Source organism: Pristiophorus japonicus, chromosome 12 (assembly GCF_044704955.1).
Source record: "Pristiophorus japonicus isolate sPriJap1 chromosome 12, sPriJap1.hap1, whole genome shotgun sequence".
NCBI lineage: Eukaryota > Metazoa > Chordata > Chondrichthyes > Pristiophoridae > Pristiophorus > Pristiophorus japonicus.
The window spans coordinates 34,383,075-34,405,223 of record NC_091988.1 but is presented as its reverse complement, the minus strand read 5'-3'; the positions used below and the strand labels follow the sequence as shown (position 1 = coordinate 34,405,223).

The following is a 22,149-nucleotide window of genomic DNA, read 5'->3' as shown; positions in this document are numbered from 1 at the left end:
CTCTCTGCCCCCTCTCTCCTACTCTCTCTCTCTCTTACCCTCGCTCTCTGCTCTCTCTCTTTGCCCCTCTCTCTCTCTGCTCTCTCATATTCTCTCTGCGCCCCCCTTGCTCTCTCTCTGCCCTTTCTCTTGTGTTCTCTCTGCCCCCTCTCTCACTCTTTCTCTGCCTCTCCCTCTCTCTTCCCCACTTTCTCTCCCCCCACTTTCTCGCTCCCTCTCTCTCTTTCCCCTTTCTCTCACTCGCCACCACTCTCCACCCCCCCACTCTCCCCCACTCTCTCTCTCACTCTCCCTCTCCCCCAGTATCTCTCTCTGCCCCGGTATCTCTCTCTTCCCCCAGTATCTCGCTCTCCCCAGTCTTTCTCTCACTCTCCCGTAGTCTCTCTTTCACTCTCCCTCCAGTCTCTCTCTCTCTCTCTCCCAGTCTTGCTCTGTCCCTCCCCCCCCCCCAGCCTTCCTCATCCCCAGTTCCGCCCCCCCCCCCCCCCCTCCGTGATATCTTCGGGGAAGCACACAACACACAACTTGTAAGATGGCTGCAGGTTCCGGAAATGTCTCCTGCTGGTCAGGTGACCTGCTCTTTATTAAAAAGCACTAGCTGCAGTAACACAGGCATCCACAGTGTGGAACTATATATTACACTTCTCCCTCCTTAATGAAGAAGTTATTATAACAAACAATCATCATACATAACTTGCATGGTTATACAAAACAAAGGATATGGACTTATTTTGCCATATTTACAAATCAAGCTTAACCACTTGTTTTCTGTTTCGAAGAGGATACCTTCACTCTCGAACAGAACCTTCCAAACATGGTGTCGAAGTTAAACTCATTCGAGGCTGATCCTGAGGGAAGTTTTCCTCCAAGGGATGCCCTTGATTTCCATTTGAACTCTCTCGAACTTCAGACTTTTTGTTTTCCTGACTCGGACTCGGACTTAAATTCTGACTTTCTCTTGGATTTATTTCCAGTACATTGGATGTAGGATATGTTACTGGTGTATCAAAACTATCTAATGAGTCCAAAATAATTGAATCACTCCCACTCTCCACTACTTCCATGTCTGTGGGTAAAATATGATGAATGTGAACAAACCCAATCTAGACATAGCATCAGCATTACTGTGATCAGCTGATCGTCTGTTTTCAATATCATATGTATATGCTGAGAAAATCAAAACCCATCTCTGCATTCGGGCTGCAGCTAATGTTGGAACTGGGGACTTTGGATGGAGGATTGCTGTCAGGGGCTTATGATCTGTAACGAGAGTAAACTTACGACCATACAAGTATTTGTGGAACTTCTTAACTCCAAAAATTAATGCCAAAGCTTCCCTTCCGATTTGCACATAGTTACACTTACTGGCACTGAAAATGCGTGAAGTAAAAGCAATTGGTCTCTCCTCCCCACTACGTAACACATGAGAGATTACTGCCTCAACTCCATACGGAGAGGCATCACATGCTAGCTTGATCTCCTAAGATACGTCATAGTGAACTAACATGGTGCTCTCTATCAAGTTGCTTTTACACTCCTTGAATGCTGTATCGCATTCTTTTGACCACTTCCAATGGACCTGTTTTTTCAATAGTTCATTCAGTGGATGTAATACTGTAGCCAAATTTGGTAGGAACTTCCCATAATAGTTCAACAGACCCAAAAATGATCGAAATTCAGTGACATTCTTGGGAGTGGGAGCATTTCTGATTGCATCCAGCTTTCCCTTGGTTGGATGTAAACCATCTTTGTCTACTCTGTACCCACTGAGTTTTGAAATAACTCACACTTGTGAGCAGTCACTCGTACTCTGTGCTTCTCTAGCCGTTTGAGGACTTCATTCAATATGTTACTGAAATGAATATGTCATCTAAATAACATACTACCCCTTCAATACCTTGAAAAATCTGGTTCATCACCCCTTGGAATATGGCAGGGGCGGAAGACACTCCAAATGGTAGCCTATTAAATTGATATAGGCCTAGATGGGTATTTATATTCAAGCATGACTTGGACTCCTCATCTAGGCATTCGTAAGATCCAACTTTGAGAAAATCTGACCCCCTGTCAGTGTTGTGAACAAATCTTCTATATTTGGCAATGTATTGGGGACATTACCCTCTAGAACCTGGTTTATGGTTACTTTATAATTACCACACAATCTTACCTTACCATCAGACTTAGGTATAACAACACTAGGAGGAGCCCAATTACATCGATCTATCTTAGAAATAATGTTCTCAGTCTCTAGTCATTTGAGTTCTTGCTCAACTTTCTTCATATGGTACGGAACGTGGCTTGCAGTAAACCGATCTAGTGTCCTTCTGTACTCTGACACTCGCCTTGAAGCCTTGGATCGGACTGCCCGTTTCACAGAACACCTTCGGATAATTCTTGATGACATCATCCTTTGACGCAAATCTCGTTTCAACATGAAAAATCTCACTCCAATCCAGCTTCAGTGATCCCAACCAATTTCTTCCAGTAAGGCAAGCTTGTCTCCTGCCACTACCATTAGAGACAAGCTCTGAACTTGATCCTTGTATTTCACTGGTACAGTGATACAACCTACCGCCAGAATGTACTCTCCCCAGTAGATGGAGGTACAGACATTACACCCCCAGTCTCTTCCTCACAGTCGCGCTCTCTTTCCCCCCATTCTCTCTCTCTCCTCCCCCCAGTCTCTCTCTCCCCCCAGTCTCTCTCTCTCTCCCCAGTCTCTCTCTCCCCAGTCTCTCTCTCTCTCCCCAGTCTCTCTCTCTCTCCCCCAGTCTCTCTCTCCCCCCCAGTCTCTCTCTTTGCACCCCCCCGCCCAGTCTCTCTCTCTCTCTCTCTCTCCCCCCAGTCTCTCTTTCTCTCTCCCCCCAGTCTCTCTCTCTCTCTCTTCCCCCAGTCTCTCTCCCTCTCACGCCCCCCCCCAATCTCTCTCTCTCCCCCAATCTCTGTCCCCCCCCAGTCTCTCTTTCCCCCCCCAGTCTCTCTCTCCCCCCAGTCTCTCTCTCTCTTTCACCCCCCAGTCTCTCTCTCTGCCCCCCAGTATCTCTCTCCCCCCCAGTCTTTCTGTCTCTCTCCCTCTCCCCACCAGTCTCTCTCTCTCTCTCTCTCTCTCTCTCTCTCTCTCTCTCTCCCCCCAGTCTCTCTCTCTGACCCCCCAGTCTCTCAATCTCTCTCCCCCCCCCCAGTCTCTCTCTCTCTCTCCCCCAGTCTCTCTCTCTCTCTCCCCCAGTCTCTCACTCTCTCCCCCCCCCCCAGTCTCTCTCTCTCTCTCCCCCCAGTCTCTCTCTCTGACCCCCCAGTCTCTCACTCCCTACCCCCCAGTCTCTCTCTCTCTCTCCCCCAGTCTCTCTCTTTCTCTCCCCCAGTCTCTCTCTTTCTCCCCCAGTCTCTCTCTCTCTCCCCACCAGTCTCTCTCTCTCTTCCCGCCCACCCCCCCCCAGTCTCTCTCTCTCTCTCTCTCTCTCTCCCCCAGTCTCTCTCTCTCCTCTCCCCACCAGTCTCTCTCTTCCCCCCCCCCCCCCCGGTCTCTCTCTCTCCCCCCAGTCTCTTCCTCTTACCTTACAAAAGAGACTGCACTCCAAAAGCACTTAATTGACTGTAAAGCGCGTTGAGACATCCAATGGTCGTGAAAGGCACTATATAAATGCAAGTCTTTCTTTCTCTGCCCCACTCTCTCTCCCACTTCTGATTTCCTCTTTCAGAAGGCTGCGAAAATGTTTATGTTGCTAATCATAGCGATAGTATAGGCAATAGACCTGGAGATAATCCAAAAGCCCCAGGCCCGAGCAGCAATAAGCTCCATGCTCGACAACATAGTTCGGCCCCACTTCCGGCTTCCTCACATATCGTACTGCGCATGCGCGACCAGATTGAGCGCGCGTGCACAAAAAGGGGCAGGATCCACCACGCACATGAGCAGAAGGACACAAAAATGTTCATGCACATAATCACTCCGTAAAGAAATGCCAAAATATTGACAGCTTTATAAAGTGTTTTGTCAGATCACTGTTACATTTGTAGATGTGCCAGAAATTATCACTTGTTCCATGGGAATGGCTCATGATTTTGACATTATTAACATTGATGAAGCATAGTCAAGTAATTGGAAGAAAGGAGATGGTAATCAAGGGTGTGCACCACCAGATGGAACAAGAACTGTCAGTTATGGCAAGGCAGTGCCAATGGGATACAAGCCAGCAGTCAATGGAGGGAGCTGTGGGGAATTTGGAACAAGATATTGCAGTCTTGTCTCATTCGTATCATCTACACTTTGTAATTTTGTAATGTAAATTGTAATTTTTAAAGTTGGGATAAAAACGATGAGTGTGAGAACTTTAAAACAGGTAGAATAATGGCACAATCACAGTAATATGTCAATAATTTAATCCCTCTCAAGGCAAAAATCAACAAAGATACATACAAACTGGATAAAACTTAGAAAATTGGGTAAAATTAAGAAATGCTCTTTCACATACCAGCACTATTCCTTCTGGACCTAAGACACAAAAGATTGTGGTTTCTGTGTCAGAAAGCAGTGCTAACAGCACTTAAAATACAATTCATATACGGTGCTGGCACAACTTCCAAGCAGGTGGTTAAAATATCAGTTTATACCATAAGTCCAACCTTTGTGCAATCACAGCCAAGATTGTCCCTTTGTGCAAACAATTCTAAAATTGCTCCAATAATTGCTGTTATTGTTGGGGCACAGAACATTTAATCGAGAAGTTAATTTGTACTAAGTTCTCTAGTTGAGAGCACAGATTACACAAAATTATCCTATAGCCAGAACACAAAAGATGGAAATGATTCAGTACGGTGCTTTGTGATATGGTGTATAACTGAAATCACAAAGGCTTCCAGATTCTTTAACAGGTTCCTTTTAGCCTTTGAAATCTATTGTAGTCTTTTTCAGAACAGATGCAAATAAACTATGTTTACAATTATTTATTCTATTCAAGCAACAGTATTAAAGCAGAAGATTTATCTAAGGGAAAATTGTATTAAGCTTGTAATAAGTCAGAGTATTCCTGAGATCTCTGAATTAAAAGTTAATGAAATAAATGACCGCCTCAGTGGTGTTCACCCGTTTAACTTTTCAACAATTCTAATTTCTGGAAAAATATTTGACATAAGTATTTTTTCTGTGAAACTAATGACATAAAGATTAGAACTATCGGGGTTATTTTTAAGCTAAATCTCGTACCAAAAAGAGCCACCTGGCTTGAATTTGGGAGTGGCGGAAATCTGATATGCTGTCGATCTTCAATATAGAACACCTGAATTTCATTAGTTGCAGGGACTCCCTGCAATTGCTCGACATTACCACATGGTGGCGTGAGAAATGCATTGTCTGAAAACTGACATTATTTTCTACATTTTCAGCTTTACTTTTTTAACTCTTATTATCACTAATATGGCACGTATACAGTACATAGTATTAAGTTGGTTTTGGCATGCTATAGTTATCTCACAGTTGTTATCATGTTTATTCGCTGGTGGTACTTACAGATTGAAGTCAGGTTATCAAACACAATGGAGTTTAACAGATATAGTTATGCAATTCACAAAATGAATCACGGCTAACACTATGGTTGCTGCCTATTTCTTTTAGCACAGAGACCTCAGCAAGTTCTCCAGCCATGTGACACTGAATACCCAGCCTTTGTGTCTGAACGCACTATAAAGGAAACTACAGGAGTAATCAACTGCGAAGGCTGTCACAAGTAAGGCATTTCCCATTTCTCTATTCCCGTGTTTGCACATACACTTAGGGTCAGTTCATGTAATTCAGCAATAAGCTCTCCTAATGATATTCCTGCAAAGTAAAACAAATGTACTGAAATAAGAGAATAATCATACATAGTTGTTCGTGGATGAATATTTAAAATTTTCACCATAAAACTCAAAATTGTTCAGGCACTTAACATATTTATATATTATTACATATTTATGGGTGCTGCAGATCCCCACAAAACTGCCTTAAGTTCCTGCACTGTGGATCATGGATGTCTCCCTGTTTCATTCAAAGTCCCCACATGCAAGTGAAGTGAGTTCTGCAGATTTTCTTCCTTCTTGCTTTGAGATAGACTGCCTCCATGTCACCTAATCAAAGCAAGTTACAGTGAAGTGCAGCCAGAGATTCAAGCTAAAGACTTATGGTGAGCAGTCACACACTCAATCACTTAAACAAGTGGTATTATTTTCGGCTTTTTTGTGATAAAACATTTATTTAATATATTGTGTAATCGATGAAGACCCAGAGCTTTGTCAATAAATGTTTTTGTTTATAAACTGGAAAAAGTTTTTCATGCTGTTACTAAACAAGTAAAGTTATTTAATTGCCGTGATTTAACAGGCAGTATTCTAAATATTGTTTTTGCAGTGTAAGGTACTTTGCTGTTAATCAGTTTGTTAAATCTAATATATTGATAAATCATTCTTTGCAGTTACCCTCACAGATAAGCAGTAACTCTTTAGTTCAAGTGCTACAGCTGGTGATTTAAGGCTTAAAACATAATACCTGATTTCAAAGTATTTAAAACTTAATTCTAATTTCTTCAATACTGCTTTTGGTTAAAATGTTCAATGAAAAAAGCGACTAATTACTTTAGAACTGGTACTTTTATCATCCTTACTTTTATGTTCCTATTTTAAAGAAATAATAAGCAGATTTGGGTACAGTTTCCATATTTGTATTAAAAATATGTCTAACAATGCTATGTCATATCTGGTTAATAGCATAAAATGCACAGAAAAAGTTCCTTCATTACTGAGTGTAGGATTAAATTACAAGCTATGGCAACAGGTGAGGCTGTCATAAACTGTTCCTTATCTTTTTCAGTAACAGATAAACAAGATAATAAAAGTCACAGAGTCAAGATGTTTTTATTCCACTGCTAAAATAAGTACTGGACCAATTTGATTATTTACATCTCAGAGTTTTCCTTAGGGCTCATATGATTAGCAACAATCCCTGATGTGCACAGGAAACAGCAATGATTACTAACTGTTTTCATGTTTTATTAGATGAAAGACCAAAAAAATTGCACTATTATGAAAGAAAATCTAATTCCATATAAGGGGACGGGTGGAAGTTAATAGAAACAGAGGCATTACATAAAGGAAACGATATATTCCATCATGATATCCATTTATTTCTGTCCTTCGATAAGTATTGTGATAGTTTTAATCTTGGCACAAAAATATTGTTATGTGGCAAATAGCATGTAGAATTATTACATAAATGGAAGGTTATAGACCTTCTGACATTAACTATAAACAACCAGCTGGATTCCCCGCTTAGGCCCGAGTTGAAATTACAGACGGCTCTCAATGATGACTTTGGGTCGCGACATGCATATGTAAAGAAGGACCCTGTTGGCTACGGGCGCATGTTCTTGCTGCCTGCTCGGTAGAGCAGGTTAAAATTGCAGATGTTACGATTGTGGCGGCTTACGGACAGGTAAGAGCCAGGATGATTTTAACTGCCCCCTGCCAGGTTTCTGCTGAGTGAGTAGGGTTAAAATCGCTCCCACAGATTTTAACTTGCACCGCCAGATGGTAAACTCAGCATTGTGGATCGGGGGCCCATTACACGCTATGCCGGATTTTCCTTTCCGCAACAGAAAGGAAAGTTGGGCTGGTGTATAATAGGTGCTTGATCCGCTACTGCCAGTTATCCATCCAGCAGTGAAAGTTAAAATCTACCCCACGTGCTAGTAAATATTTGTTACCTGTAGGAGGGGCTTTAATGCTATTGGTCTTGCTTGTTAGGGCACTTAGTTATGAGGTGTATGAAACTTGCCACATTAGTAGGAAATATTTATGAGCATGAGAATGTATCAATTGGACAATTAGATATACAATACTAAATGACAATAAAACAGCTTTAATCTACAAAAGGCAAACGGTATTTTTATAGACATTGGTCGGCACCATTTGTGAATTCCAAATAATTGCAGGAGAAGAAATATAAAAAAACAGGTTGATTGACTTTGTGCAGCTGTTATGGAATACCATGGGAATCCAAAATTCTGTTTCAGACGTTTGTTTCCATTTGTAAAAGAACATTTATAGAAATATATGAAGTGAGAAACGACAAAATACTTTTATAGAACAAAATCAACAATAAGCCACTAAACTTTGAGAAATGATACGGCAGACTCACAACCTAAAAATAGTCACTATAGTATTATGTAAAAGATGGCATATTATTATAATGCATTTTATGATTTTACGTAACATTCTATAAACAACTTACACTAAATTAATGATTCTGAAAGCTGTAATACTTTGGTCTGCTGCACTAACTGCTCCAGCCTAATCAAGAATAAAAACAGAACCTTTTCCAGTTATTTACAAATCAGATTTTAGAGATCGCTACATTTTTAATTTCTATTGTTTATATTTCTGATTGACCATTTACCTTCAAGAATAAAAACACGTTGTAGTAAGATGTGACACCTGGTTAAAACTACATAAAAACTACACATGGAAACTTAGTAATCAAAGACTGAGGGCTGCTCATGGTTTCTTCTTCGATAAAGTTATGCAACAATTCCACAAAGACCAATTCACTGACTATTCAAGGTGGATCAGGTGAGTTTTCAACATAGATCAGAATGATATGGACATCTATTCTGTTTTATATTAAGCCACACTAAGTAGATATGGACATCGATTCTGTTTTATATTAAGCCACACTAAGTAGATATGGACATCGATTCTGTTTTATATTAAGCCACACTAAGTAGATATGGACATTGATTCTGTTTTATATTAAGCCACACTAAGTAGATGTATTTCCTACAACTGGTTTAACACAAATGCGATGTCCTTACACAGTCCTTCAATTGTCAGTTTTGTCATTTTCTCTCCAGGGTCTTCATGCACTATACACCTTTGCCTAACTAGTAGCAGGTAGGAAAGTCTGATCTTGGGCCTTTGCCAATCTCGTACTTGAGCCAGGTATTGGAGCCTGCTCTGATGTTCTTTCCTGTGAGAAATGTTTTGTTTCTGCTTGGCATTTCTCTCCTGGCAGCTCAGTTGCATGGAGAATTACAAGTATGGGCCCAGATCCTACCACTCTGGCATAGTTACTGATGCATGAACATGTGCAGCTGAGCTGCCAAAAGTAAGTGTTCTCAATTTGTATATTGTCCCGCTACATACAAGGCCAAGCTTATTAGAAGCATGCCCCTTCGTCAGTTTTTGGATAAGAAAAATAAGAGTTTTTGGTTCAGATATCTCATGATTTGTGTAATACTAAGCACTTTATAATGCAGTCTGTGCAAACAGTAGGTTCAATAAAGTATCACATATTAGGTGCAATTTAATTTATAAAATACATTGAATTTCTATCCTGTCCATTGTAATAGTTATGATTTCAGTTGGTTGAACTCTCGTCAGACCGGTTCTGATGAAAGTTCATCGACCTGAAACGTTAACTATATTTCTCTCTCCACAGATGCTGCCTGACCTGCTGAGTATTTCCAGCATTTTCTGTTTTTATTTCAGATTGCCAGCATCCGCAGTATTTTGCTTTTGTAATAGTTTTGACGTTGGTTTGTCTCTACTTTTTAGCATTGATTGTATTTAACCAGCAGTTACAGTTCCGAGACATTCCTTTCTAGCATGGATATCTATTTTTTTTAATTGTTATGAAATACAAAGGGTTAGAAATTGGTCAAAGGTTGCCACCATCCTTTACTGCCCAAAAAACCACTAAGATTCTGCAATGAACACAGGCCAAAAAATAGAAAAAAAACGCCCAGCGAGAAAAATGAGATTCTCGGCGGTCCTGGTCAAATTAATTCCGAGGTTCAAGTCGGCCTAGGGAGAGGGGAAAACATGAAAAATATTTTTTCAAAAAATAAAACATCGGAAAACATTCAAAGGAGCCTTTTTACCTGAATTGCTGCAAAAGAATTAAAAAAAAAAACATTCACTTACCTTTTTTTGCAGGGTTTCATATCTACTGTCCATCAAAAGGCTGCTTCAACTGAGCGTTTTTTTTGCAGAAGTACGGATCACCGCTACCACCAAATTTGGGCGGGAGTAGTTTTCCCAGTGTTGCACGCCGACGGTCCGCTCCCCAGAGGAATTTCGAAACCGCCGGCGTGAGGCCCTGACGAAATTCCCAACAAATGAAAGACCGCCCAAAACAAGGAAATACCGCTGAGAAACGTGGCGATAGGCTGATCCATTTCTAGCCCCTACAAACAAAACTTGCATGCATCTTGTATATCTTAACGACTCTAAAGAACAGTAAGGTCAATAATCTCACTGTATCTGCTAGTGCCCAAAGTGATTTCTACAATTGTTTGTTTGTGAGCTCTGGAACTCCCTCCCTAAACCTCTCGTCCTCTCTATCTCTCTTTCCTCCTTTAAAGCCTACCTCTTTGTGCAAGCTTTTGGTCATCTGCCCTAATTTCTCCTTATGTAGCTCGTTGCCAAATTCTTAGTCATAACATTCCTGTGAAACGCCTTGGGATGTTTTACTGCGTTAAAGGCGCTAAATAAATACAAGTTGTTGTTGTTATTGTATGCCTATATAAAAACATTTTATGAATAGGATCAATTACAGATCTTCAGAGTGAAAAATTCTGACATTATGTCAAGAATGAAATCACACAAAATACATGGACAAATGTTTATCCTAAGGCTGTGTAATGCACAGTTTAGCTGTATCCTGATTAAAATCGACCCTTATATTCTTAACTGAATGTTTCTGATTTGACAACTGCATACTAGAAGTAAGTCTAATACATCATTAATTCTGTGAATTAATCTTAAAGCCAGCTATAGATTCTATATCATTAGTTTCTTTCACATAATAGAAGGAGAAAATATGTGAATTAATAGAACTTAAAATAAGGTCCTGCAATTGTGATATATGTGGGTTCATGAAAAATGGCTCAAATACCAAGCACAGATTTGCAAGCATATTGGCCAAAGCTGAAGCCTCCCTTTACAAACCCACACAAAATACACTGACAGGTAGGAGAGGTTACAGCTCCTGCAATTAATCATGATACAAACTTCTATATATCATAGATCAGTGGGAGGAGACAGTTGTGAGGATAGATTGATTCCATAATATATTCATGCATTTCTATGATGAATTATTTGAATTAGAATATCCTCTCTGCAGATGACCTTGAGAGATTTCCAAAAACCAAACATTCCCAGTGGGTAATGGGATTACTTTGACATAGCAGTAGCAGACAATGTGGAGTAAACCAGTGGCAATCCAGCTGAAATGGATATGATGGCAGCATAACGTTGTCGAGGTTTGATCTAAAATTGAGATTTTTTTTAATGGATAGATGATCTTATTTGATTATTAATTGTACAAACAAAGAAATTACACTTGGTGATAGCAGATGAACTCTTAGCATTTTCACATAATATCCCGCTTCCAGTGTCCCTGACGACTACATTTGCAGGAAGTGCATCCGCCTGCAGCACCTGACAGACCGCATTGCGGCACTGGAGCTGCGGGTGGATTTACTCTGGAGCATCCATGATGCTGAGGATGATGTGAATAGCACATTTAGTGAGTTGGCCACACCGCAGGTAAAGGGTACACAGTCAGATAAGGGATGGGTGACCAACAGGAAGAGCAGTAGAAGGAAGGTAGTGCAGGGGTCCCCTGCGGTCATCCCCCTTCAAAACAGATACACCGCTTTGGGTACTGTTGAGGGGGATGACTCATCAGCAGCAGTCAAGTTCATGGCGACATGGGTGACTCTGCTGCACAGGAGTGCAGAAAAAGAGTGGGAGAGCTATAGTGGTAGGGGATTCTATTATAAGGGGAATAGATAGACGTTTCTGCGGCCGCAACCGAGACTCCACGATGGTATGTTGCCTCCCTGGTGCAAGGGTCAAGGATGTCTCGGAGCGGGTGCACGACATTTTGAAGAGGGAGGGTGAACAGCCAGTTGTCGTGATGCAAATAGGTACCAAAAATATAGATAAAAAAACGGGATGAGGTCCTACAAGACGAATTTAGCGAGCTAGGAGCTAAATTTAAAAAGTAGGACCTCAAAAGTAGTAATCTCAGGATTGCTACCAGTGCCACGTGCTAGTCAGAGTAGGAATCGCAGGATAGCCCAGATGAATACGTGGCTTGAGGAGTAGTGCAAAAGGGAGGGATTCAAATTCCTGGGACATTGGAACCAGAACCTGGGGGAGGTGGGACGAGTACAAACCGCATGGTCTGCACCTGTGTAGGACTGGAACCAATGACCTAGGGGGAGTGTTTGCTAGTGCTTTTGGGGAGGGGTTAAACTAATATGGCAGGGCGATGGGAACCTATGCAGGGAGACAGAGGAAAGTAGAATAGGGGCAAAAGCAAAAGATAGAAAGAAGAAAAGTAAAAGTGGAGGGCAGAGAAACCCAAGGCAAAAAGCAAAAAGGACCACATTACAGCAAAATTCTAAAGGGTCAAAGGGTGTTAAAAAGACAAGCCTGAAGGCTCTGTGCCTCAATGCGAGGAGTATTCAGAATAAGGTGGACGAATTAACTGTGCAGATAGCAGTTAAAGGATATGATGTAATTGGCATCACAGAGACATGGCTCCAGTGTGACCAAGGCTGGGAATGCAACATCCAGGGCTATTCAACATTTAGGAAGGATAGACAGAAAGGATAGGAGGTGGGGTGATGTTGCTGGTTAAAGAGGAAATTAATGCAATAGTAAGGAAGGACATTAGCTTGGATGATGTGGAATCTGTATGGGTGGAGCTACAGAATTCCAAAGGGCAGAAAACGCTAGTGGGAGTTGTGTACAGACCACCAAACAGGAGTAGTGAGGTTGGGGACAGTATCAAACAAGAAATTAGGGATGCGTGCAATAAAGGTACAGCAGTTATCATGGGCGACTTTAATCTATATATTAATTGGGCTAACCAAACTGGTAGCAATGCGGTGGAGGAGGATTTCCTGGAGTATATTAAGGACGGTTTTCTAGACCAATATGACGAGGAACCAACTAGAGGGCTGGCCATTCTAGACTGGGTGATGTGTAATGAGAAAGGACTAATTAACAATCTTGTTGTGCGAGGCCCCTTGGGGAAGAGTGACCATAATATGTAGAATTCTTTATTAAGATGGAGAGTGACACAGTTAACTCAGATACTAGGGTCCTGAATTAAGGAAAGGTAACTTTGATGGTATGAGACATGAATTTGCTAGAATAGTCTGGCGAGTCATACTTAAAGGGTTGACGGTGGATAGGCAATGGCAAACATTTAACGATCACATGGATGAACTTCAACAATTGTACATCCCCATGTGTAGTAAAAATAAAACAAGGAAGATGGCTCAACCGTGGCTAACAAGGGAAATTAAGGATAGTGTTAAATCCAAGGAAGAGGCATATAAATTGGCCAGAAAAAGCAGCAAACCTGAGGACTGGGAGAATTTTGTAATACAGCAGAAGAGGACAAAGCATTTAATTAGAAGGGGGAAAATAGAGTATGAGAGGAAGCTTGCTGGCAACATAAAAATTGACTGCAAAAGCTTCTATAGATATGTGAAGAGAAAAAGATTAGTGAAAACAAACATAGGTCCCTGGCAGTCAGATTCAGGTGAATTTATAATGCGGAACAAAGAAATGGCGGACCAGTTAAACAAATACTTTGGTTCTGTCTTCACGAAGGAAGACACAAATAACCTTCCGGAAATACTAGGGGACCGAGGGTCCAGTGAGAAGGAGGAACTGAAGGAAATCCTTATTTGGCGGGAAATTGTGTTAGGGAAATTGATGGTATTGAAGGCCGATAAATCCCCAGGGCCTGATAGTCTGCATCCCAGAGTACTTAAGGAAGTAGCCCTAGAAATAGTGGATGCATTGGTGATCATTTTCCAACAGTCTATTGACTCTGGATCGGTTCCGATGGACTGGAGGGTACCTAATATGTAACACCACTTTTTAGGAAAGGAGGGAGAGAGAAAATGGGTAATTATAGACCGGTTAGCCTGACATCAGTCGTGGGGAAAATGTTGGAATCAATTATTAAAGATGAAATAACAGCACATTTTGAAAGCAGTGAAGGGATTGGTCCAAGTCAGCATGGATTTATGAAAAGGAAATCCTGCTTGACAAATCTTCTAGAATTTTTTGAGGATGTAACTGGTAGAGTGGACAAGGGAGAACCAGTGGATGTGGTGTATTTGGACTTTCAAAAGGCTTTTGACAAGGTCCCACACAAGAGATTGGTGTGCAAAATTAAAGCACATGGTATTGGGGGTAATGTACTGACACGGATAGAGAACTGGTTGGCAGACAGAAAGCAGAGAATCTGGATAAACGGGTCCTTTTCAGAATGGCAGGCAGTGACTAGTGGGGTGCCGTCGGGTTCAGTGCTGGGACCCCAGCTCTTTACAATATACATTAATGATTTGGATGAGGGAATTGAGTGTAATAACTCCAAGTTTGCAGATGACACTAAGCTGGGTGAGCTGTGAGGAGAACGCTAAAAGGCTGCAGGGTGACTTGGACAGGTTAGGTGAGTGGGTAAACGCATGGCAGATGCAGTATAATGTGGATAAATGTGAGGTTATCCACTTTGGTGGCAAAAACACGAAGGCAGAATATTATCTGAATGGTGGCAGATTAGGAAAAGGGGAGGTGCAATGAGACCTGGGTGTCATGGTACATCAGTCATTGAAAGTTGGCATGCAGGTACAGCAGGCGGTGAAGAAGGCAAATGGTATGTTGGCCTTCATAGCTAGGGCATTTGAGTATAGGAGCAGGGAGGTCTTACTGCAGTTGTACAGGGCCTTAGTGAGGGCCTCACCTGGAATATTCAGTTTTGGTCTCCTAATCTGAGGAAGGATGTTCTTGCTATTGAGGGAGTGCAGCGAAGGTTCACCAGACTGATTCCCGGGATGGCAGGGCTGACATATGAGGAGAGACTGGATCAACTGGGCCTGTATTCACTGGAATTTAGAAGGATGAGAGAGGATCTCATAGAAACATATAAAATTCTGACGGGACTGGACAGGTTAGATGCAGGAAGAATGTTCCCGATGTTGGGGAAGTCCAGAACCAGGGGACATAGGCTAAGTATAAGGGGTAAGCCATTTAGGCCTGAGATGAGGAGAAACTTCTTCACTCAGAGAGTTGTTAACCTGTGGAAATCCCTACCGCATAGAGTTGTTGATGCCAGTTCATTGGATATATTCAAGAGGGAGATAGATATGGCCCTTACGGCTAAAGGGATCAAGGGGTATGGAGAGAAAGCAGGAAAGGGGTACTGAGGTGAATGATCAGCCATGATCTTATTGAATGGTGGTGCAGGCTCGAAGGGCTGAATGGCCTACTCCTGCACCTATTTTCTATGTTTCTATGTTTCTATGTTTTCTATTTTAACGCAGGTGTTAGCCTATTTCTTTTATGGGCTGTGTCATTCGTTGAAAGTATCACTTTTTCCTTCTGTCATTTGTTGAAAGGCAGCTGCAGAATGCCTTTCTATAATGATTGAGCCAATGACAATTATTGCAAGAAATATTCATAGCTACAATTATGAAGGGGCCCATTCTTCATAAATGATTATTTCAGAATAAGGGAGTGATTACAAGGTAATAACCTGAGGTATTCAGATGATGTCACATGAATAGTAGTCACCTGTATCCTGAAATCATAATGCAGAATTCACGTTCTGATTTTTGCAATTATTTTTATATGCACTGTTTAGAGTTTACATGCAGATTCACTGAGATACGGATTTATATAGAAGTTACAACATAGAAGAAATGGGCCATTTAAGTTAACCAGTCCATGTTGGCATTTCCCTCCATGTGAGCAATTTATTGTGTTTGGTTTGTTTCTGTATTGACAGCAGCTGGCAGTGTGGTTTGGAAACACCATATGACTGATTTTAACTTGCGGCGGTGATGGAAAAAGAACTTCAATGGAAAGGATAATCATACAGGGTGTTCAACAGGCAGCTAGTGCGCTAACACCCATTTTCCACCGCCACCATAAGTCAAAATCATCCCTCATGTCCTTAACTTATGGTGGTATGCACACGAGAATTATTTGTAGCAAGAACTCAATGCAGTTACAGGTTTCTAATGAACACAATGTACAAGTATGTATGTTATGAATCTCCTAGTTTAATATATTGCTGCTATCACTTAAATTGAAAGAAATTCATGAATTTTGGTCACTACAAATTGTTGAAATCATAATTAATTTGAGCACTGGATCTCATTCTCTTGTTTCCAAGTTTCCACGATGCTGAGAATGACGTGAGTATCACGTGTAGTGAGTTGGTCTTACCGCAGGGAAAGGGTCCACAGCCAGATAGGGAATGGAAGACCAGCAGGAAGAGTAGTGCAAGGAAGGTAGTGCAGGGGTCCCCTGTGGTCATCCCCCTGCAAAACAGATACACCGCTTTGGGTACTGTTGAGGGGAATGACTCATCAGGGGAGGGCAGCAGCAGCCAAGTTCATGGCACCGTGGCTGGCTCTGCTGCACAGGAGGGCAAGAAAAAGAGTGGGAGAGCGATAGTGATAGGGGATTCAATTGTGAGGGGAATAGATAGGCGTTTCTGCGGCCGCAACCGAGACTCCAGGATGGTATGTTGCCTCCCTGGTGCAAGGGTCAAGGATGTCTCGGAGCGGGTGCAGGACATTCTGAAATGGGAGGGAGAACAGCCAGTTGTCGTGGTGCACATTGGTACCAACGACATAGGTAAAAAAAAGGGATGAGGTCCTACGAAACGAATTTAAGGAGCTAGGAGCTAAATTAAAAAGTAGGACCTCAAAAGTAGTAATCTCGGGATTGCTACCAGTGCCACGTGATAGTCAGAGTAGGAATCGCAGGATAGCGCAGATGAATACGTGGCTTGAGCAGTGGTGCAGCAGGGAGGGATTCAAATTCCTGGGGCATTGGGACCGGTTCTGGGGGAGGTGGGACCAGTACAATCCGGACGGTCTGCACCTGGGCAGGACCGGAACCAATGTCCTAGGGGGAGTGTTTGCTAGTGCTGTTGGGGAGGATTTAAACTAATATGGCAGGGGGATGGGAACCAATACAGGGAGACAGAGGGAAACAAAAAGGAGACAAAAGCAAAAGACAGAAAGGAGATGAGGAAAAGTGGAGGGCAGAGAAACCCAAGGCAAAGAACAAAAAGGGCCACTGTACAGCAAAATTCTAAAAGGACAAAGGGTGTTAATAAAACAAGCCTGAAGGCTTTGTGTCTTAATGCAAGGAGTATCCGCAATAAGGTGGATGAATTAATTGTGCAAATAGATGTTAACAAATATGATGTGATTGGGATTACGGAGACGTGGCTCCAGGATGATCAGGGCTGGGAACTCAACATTCAGGGGTATTCAACATTCAGGACGGATAGAATAAAAGGAAAAGGAGGTGGGGTAGCATTGCTGGTTAAAGAGGAGATTAATGCAATAGTTAGGAAAGACATTAGCTTGGATGATGTGGAATCTATATGGGTAGAGCTGCAGAACACCAAAGGGCAAAAAACATTAGTAGGAGTTGTGTACAGACCTCCAAACAGTAATAGGGATGTTGGGGAGGGCATCTAACAGGAAATTAGGGGTGCATGCAATAAAGGTGTAGCAGTTATAATGGGTGACTTTAATATGCACATAGATTGGGCTAGCCAAACTGGAAGCAATACGGTGGAGGAGGATTTCCTGGAGTGCATAAGGGATGGTTTTCTAGACCAATATGTTGAGGAACCAACTAGGGGGGAGGCCATCTTAGACTGGGTGTTGTGTAATGAGAGAGGATTAATTAGCAATCTCATTGTGCGAGGCCCCTTGGGGAAGAGTGACCATAATATGGTGGAATTCTGCATTAGGATGGAGAATGAAACAGTAATTTCAGAGACCATGGTCCAGAACTTAAAGAAGGGTAACTTTGAAGGTATGAGGCGTGAATTGGCTAGGATAGATTGGCGAATGATACTTAGGGGGTTGACTGTGGATGGGCAATGGCAGACATTTAGAGACCACATGGATGAATTACAACAATTGTACATTCCTGTCTGGCGTAAAAATAAAAAAGGGAAGGTGGCTCAACCGTGGCTATCTAGGGAAATCAGGGATAGTATTAAAGCCAAGGAAGTGGCATACAAATTGGCCAGAAATAGCAGCGAACCTGGGGACTGGCAGAAATTTAGAACTCAGCAGAGGAGGACAAAGGGTTTGATTAGGGCAGGGAAAATGGAGTACGAGAAGAAGCTTGCAGGGAACATTAAGGCGGATTGCAAAAGTTTCTATAGGTATGTAAAGAGAAAAAGATTGGTGAAGACAAACGTAGGTCCCCTGCAGTCAGAATCAGGGGAAGTCATAACGGGGAACAAAGAAATGGCAGACCAATTGAACAAGTACTTTGGTTCGGTATTCACTAAGGAGGATACAAACAACCTTCCGGATATAAAAGGGGTCAAAGGGTCTAGTAAGGAGGGGGAACTGAGGGAAATCTTTATTAGTCGGGAAATTGTGTTGGGGAAATTGATGGGATTGAAGGCCGATAAATCCCCAGGGCCTGATGGACTGCATCCTAGAGTACTTAAGGAGGTGGCCTTGGAAATAGCGGATGCATTGACAGTCATTTTCCAACATTCCATTGACTCTGGATCAGTTCCTATGGAGTGGAGGGTAGCCAATGTAACCCCACTTTTTAAAAAAGGAGGGAGAGAGAAAACAGGGAATTATAGACCGGTCAGCCTGACCTCAGTAGTGGGTAAAATGATGGAATCAATTATTAAGGATGTCATAGCAGTGCATCTGGAAAATGGTGACATGATAGGTCCAAGTCAGCATGGATTTGTGAAAGGGAAATCATGCTTGACAAATCTTCTGGAATTTTTTGAGGATGTTTCCAGTAAAGTGGACAAAGGAGAACCAGTTGATGTGGTATATTTGGACTTTCAGAAGGCTTTCGACAAGGTCCCACACAAGAGATTAATGTGCAAAGTTAAAGCACATGGGATTGGGGGTAGTGTGCTGACGTGGATTGAGAACTGGTTGTCAGACAGGAAGCAAAGAGTAGGAGTAAACGGGTACTTTTCAGAATGGCAGGCAGTGACTAGTGGAGTGCCGCAAGGTTCTGTGCTGGGGCCCCAGCTGTTTACATCGTACATTAATGATTTAGACGAGGGGATTAAATGCAGTATCTCCAAATTTGCGGATGATACTAAGTTGGGTGGCAGTGTGAGCTGCGAAAAGGATGCTATTAGGCTGCAGAGTGACTTGGATAGGTTAGGTGAGTGGGCAAATGCATGGCAGATGAAGTATAATGTGGATAAATGTGAGGTTATCCACTTTGGTGGTAAAAACAGAGAGACAGACTATTATCTGAATGGTGACAGATTAGGAAAAGGGAAGGTGCAACGAGACCTGGGTGTCATGGTACATCAGTCATTGAAGGTTAGCATGCAGGTACAGCAGGCGGTTAAGAAAGCAAATGGCATGTTGGCCTTCATAGCGAGGGGATTTGAATACAGGGGCAGGGAGGTGTTGCTACAGTTGTACAGGGCCTTGGTGAGGCCACACCTGGAGTATTGTGTACAGTTTTGGTCTCCTAACTTGAGGAAGGACATTCTTGCTATTGAGGGAGTGCAGCGAAGGTTCACCAGACTGATTCCCGGGATGGCGGGACTGACCTTTCAAGAAAGATTGGATCAACTGGGCTTGTATTCACTGGAGTTCAGAAGAATGAGAGGGGACCTCATAGAAACGTTTAAAATTCTGACGGGTTTAGACAGGTTAGATGCAGAAAGAATGTTCCCAATGTTGGGGAAGTCCAGAACCAGGGGTCACAGTCTGAGGATAAGGGGTAAGCCATTTAGGACCGAGATGAGGAGAAACTTCTTCACCCAGAGAGTGGTGAACCTGTGGAATTCTCTACCACAGAAAGTAGTTGAGGCCAATTCACTAAATATATTCAAAAGGGAGTTAGATGAAGTCCTTACTACTCGGGGGATCAAGGGTTATGGCGAGAAAGCAGGAATGGGGTACTGAAGTTTCATGTTCAGCCATGAACTCATTGAATGGCGGTGCAGGCTAGAAGGGCTGAATGGCCTGCTCCTGCACCTATTTTCTATGTTTCTATGTTTCTTATCCTCTGGTGCTGGAAATGAGCTCTACCGCATTGGTTCATTAAAGGGGAAGGAAAGACTAGGGGAGTACTTTTTAATCAAGGTACTGCTGCATTTTACAAAAAAAATGCTTATGAATATGAAGTTTACTGAGCTTTTTTCCCCCACAAAGTGTAGTTTTCTGACCAGCGTGGAGAGCTTTGAGTCAAGTCTTCCTTACTTCCTTGGTGATGTCACTGACAGGCACAGCCTGTGTGTTCCAGAATGGTTCACTAATAAACAGTGGGGAATGTAACTCTGGATCATCTAGGAATGATGAAAAAACTATCTTGTAGATCTTAAGCAACATAATTATCCCTAGTAATGACTATAATTTGACCTAGTAATCTGCGTAGACTGAACTTTCTGCTTCCTACCTACTGATTTATGCCAGCACTCGGGTGAAAAGGGGTAGGATTCCCGCCCACTTTTGCACTCACACAGGTTCCACCATCATTACCATAATTTCACGTCCCATTTTTCATTATTATTGCCTCAATTGCACCCAGTCATATTCTCACCCATATAAAACCAAGGTTGCTGGTGCTAGATAAAAGGTAGAAGTGGATTTAAGGAGCCCAGCAAATATTTTTAAAAGATTTACTAAAACCTATTTCTCAGGCAGTACTGGTGATTTATTTTCTTTGTATTTGAAACTTCTTTACCCAGAGAATGGTTAGAATGTGGAACTCTCTACCACAGGGAGTAGTTGAGGTGAATAGCATAGATGCATTCAATGAGAAGCTAGATAAACCCGAGGGAGAAAGGCATAGAAGGATATGTTGATGGGGTTAGTTGAAGAGGGGTGGGAGGAGGCTCGTGTGGAGCATAAACACTGACATGAACCTGTTGGGTCAAATGGCCTAAATGGCCTGATTCTCTGCTGCAAATGCTTTGTAATACTGAGTGATAATTGGTTTACCAGTTACCTTTGTGTATTTTATTGCGGGGCTATTTACAGAGGATACAAAAGATTTCCTATTGGGAATTCAACTGTAACTTTGTTTTTTGGTGGAAGAGAAGAAGGAACAAAGAAGGAATTCCAGGTATGTCAGGCAGCATCAGAGACTCATGGCACCCATCCATGAAAACCCCCAGACCAAAATACAGACTGATGCATCATTGCCTCCACTTGTCTTGCCAGTGATGCCCACATCCCATGAACGAATATAAAATAAAACACAAACAAAGAAAACCATCAACAAATTCTGCCATATGTTACAGTTGGACCTATGCCCAACGTTCATGCAGGAGGAATGGAAGGAGAAGTGGAGGGTTTTATGGAGGGAAGTGTGGGGCTTAAGCAGCTGAAAGCACTACGGGAATGTACTGGGAGCCAATATAGGTCAGTGAGGATGGGGTGATGGGTGAGTGAGACTTGACGCGGGATAGGATAACAGCAGCAGATTTTTGGATAAGCTAAATTTTAAGGAGGGTGGAGAATGTGAGGCCAGTCAGTATAGCTTTGGAATAATCGCGGCTAGAGGTGACAAAGGATTGAATAAGGATTTCGGAAGGAGAAGGGCAGAGGTAGAGGTAAGCAATGTTACAGATGTAGAAGTAGGTGGTCTTTGTGATGGAGAGGATATAGGAATAGCAGCTCAGTTCAGGGTCAAACAGGCCAAGGTTGCGAACCATCTGGTTCAGCCTGAAACAATGACCAGTGAGGGGGACGGAATTAGTAACGAGGGTAAAGAGTTTGTGGTGGGGCCTGAAAACAATGGCTTTTGTTTTCCCAGTGTAATGCTGGAAGTCTTGATTGTTCAAAACTGGATATCAGACAAACAGTCTGAAAAGAGCAACGAATGGGTCAAGGGAGGTGGTGGAGAGGTATAGCTGGGTATCATTAGCACATATGTGGAAGCTGACCTCAAATCAGTGAATAACAACATCAAGGGCAGCATATAGATGAGGAAGAGGCTAAGGATTGATCTTTGAGACTCCCAAGATAAAGATGCAGTGGCAACAACAACAACAACTTGCATTATATAGCATCTTTAATATAGTAAAACGTCCCTAGGTGCGTC

The 22,149-nt window shown here is 42.3% G+C and overlaps 1 protein-coding gene across 1 annotated transcript in view; it reads left to right on the top strand.

The window, feature by feature from the left end:
- The window catches only part of cacna2d3a (calcium channel, voltage-dependent, alpha 2/delta subunit 3a), a 1,147,786-nt gene that overhangs the window by 1,049,370 nt on the left and 76,267 nt on the right, over positions 1-22,149 (top strand). The window contains exon 34 of the mRNA XM_070894764.1: positions 5,612-5,723. Coding sequence (XP_070750865.1) covers positions 5,612-5,723 — 112 coding nt within the window. The remainder of the gene's footprint in view (positions 1-5,611; positions 5,724-22,149) is intronic.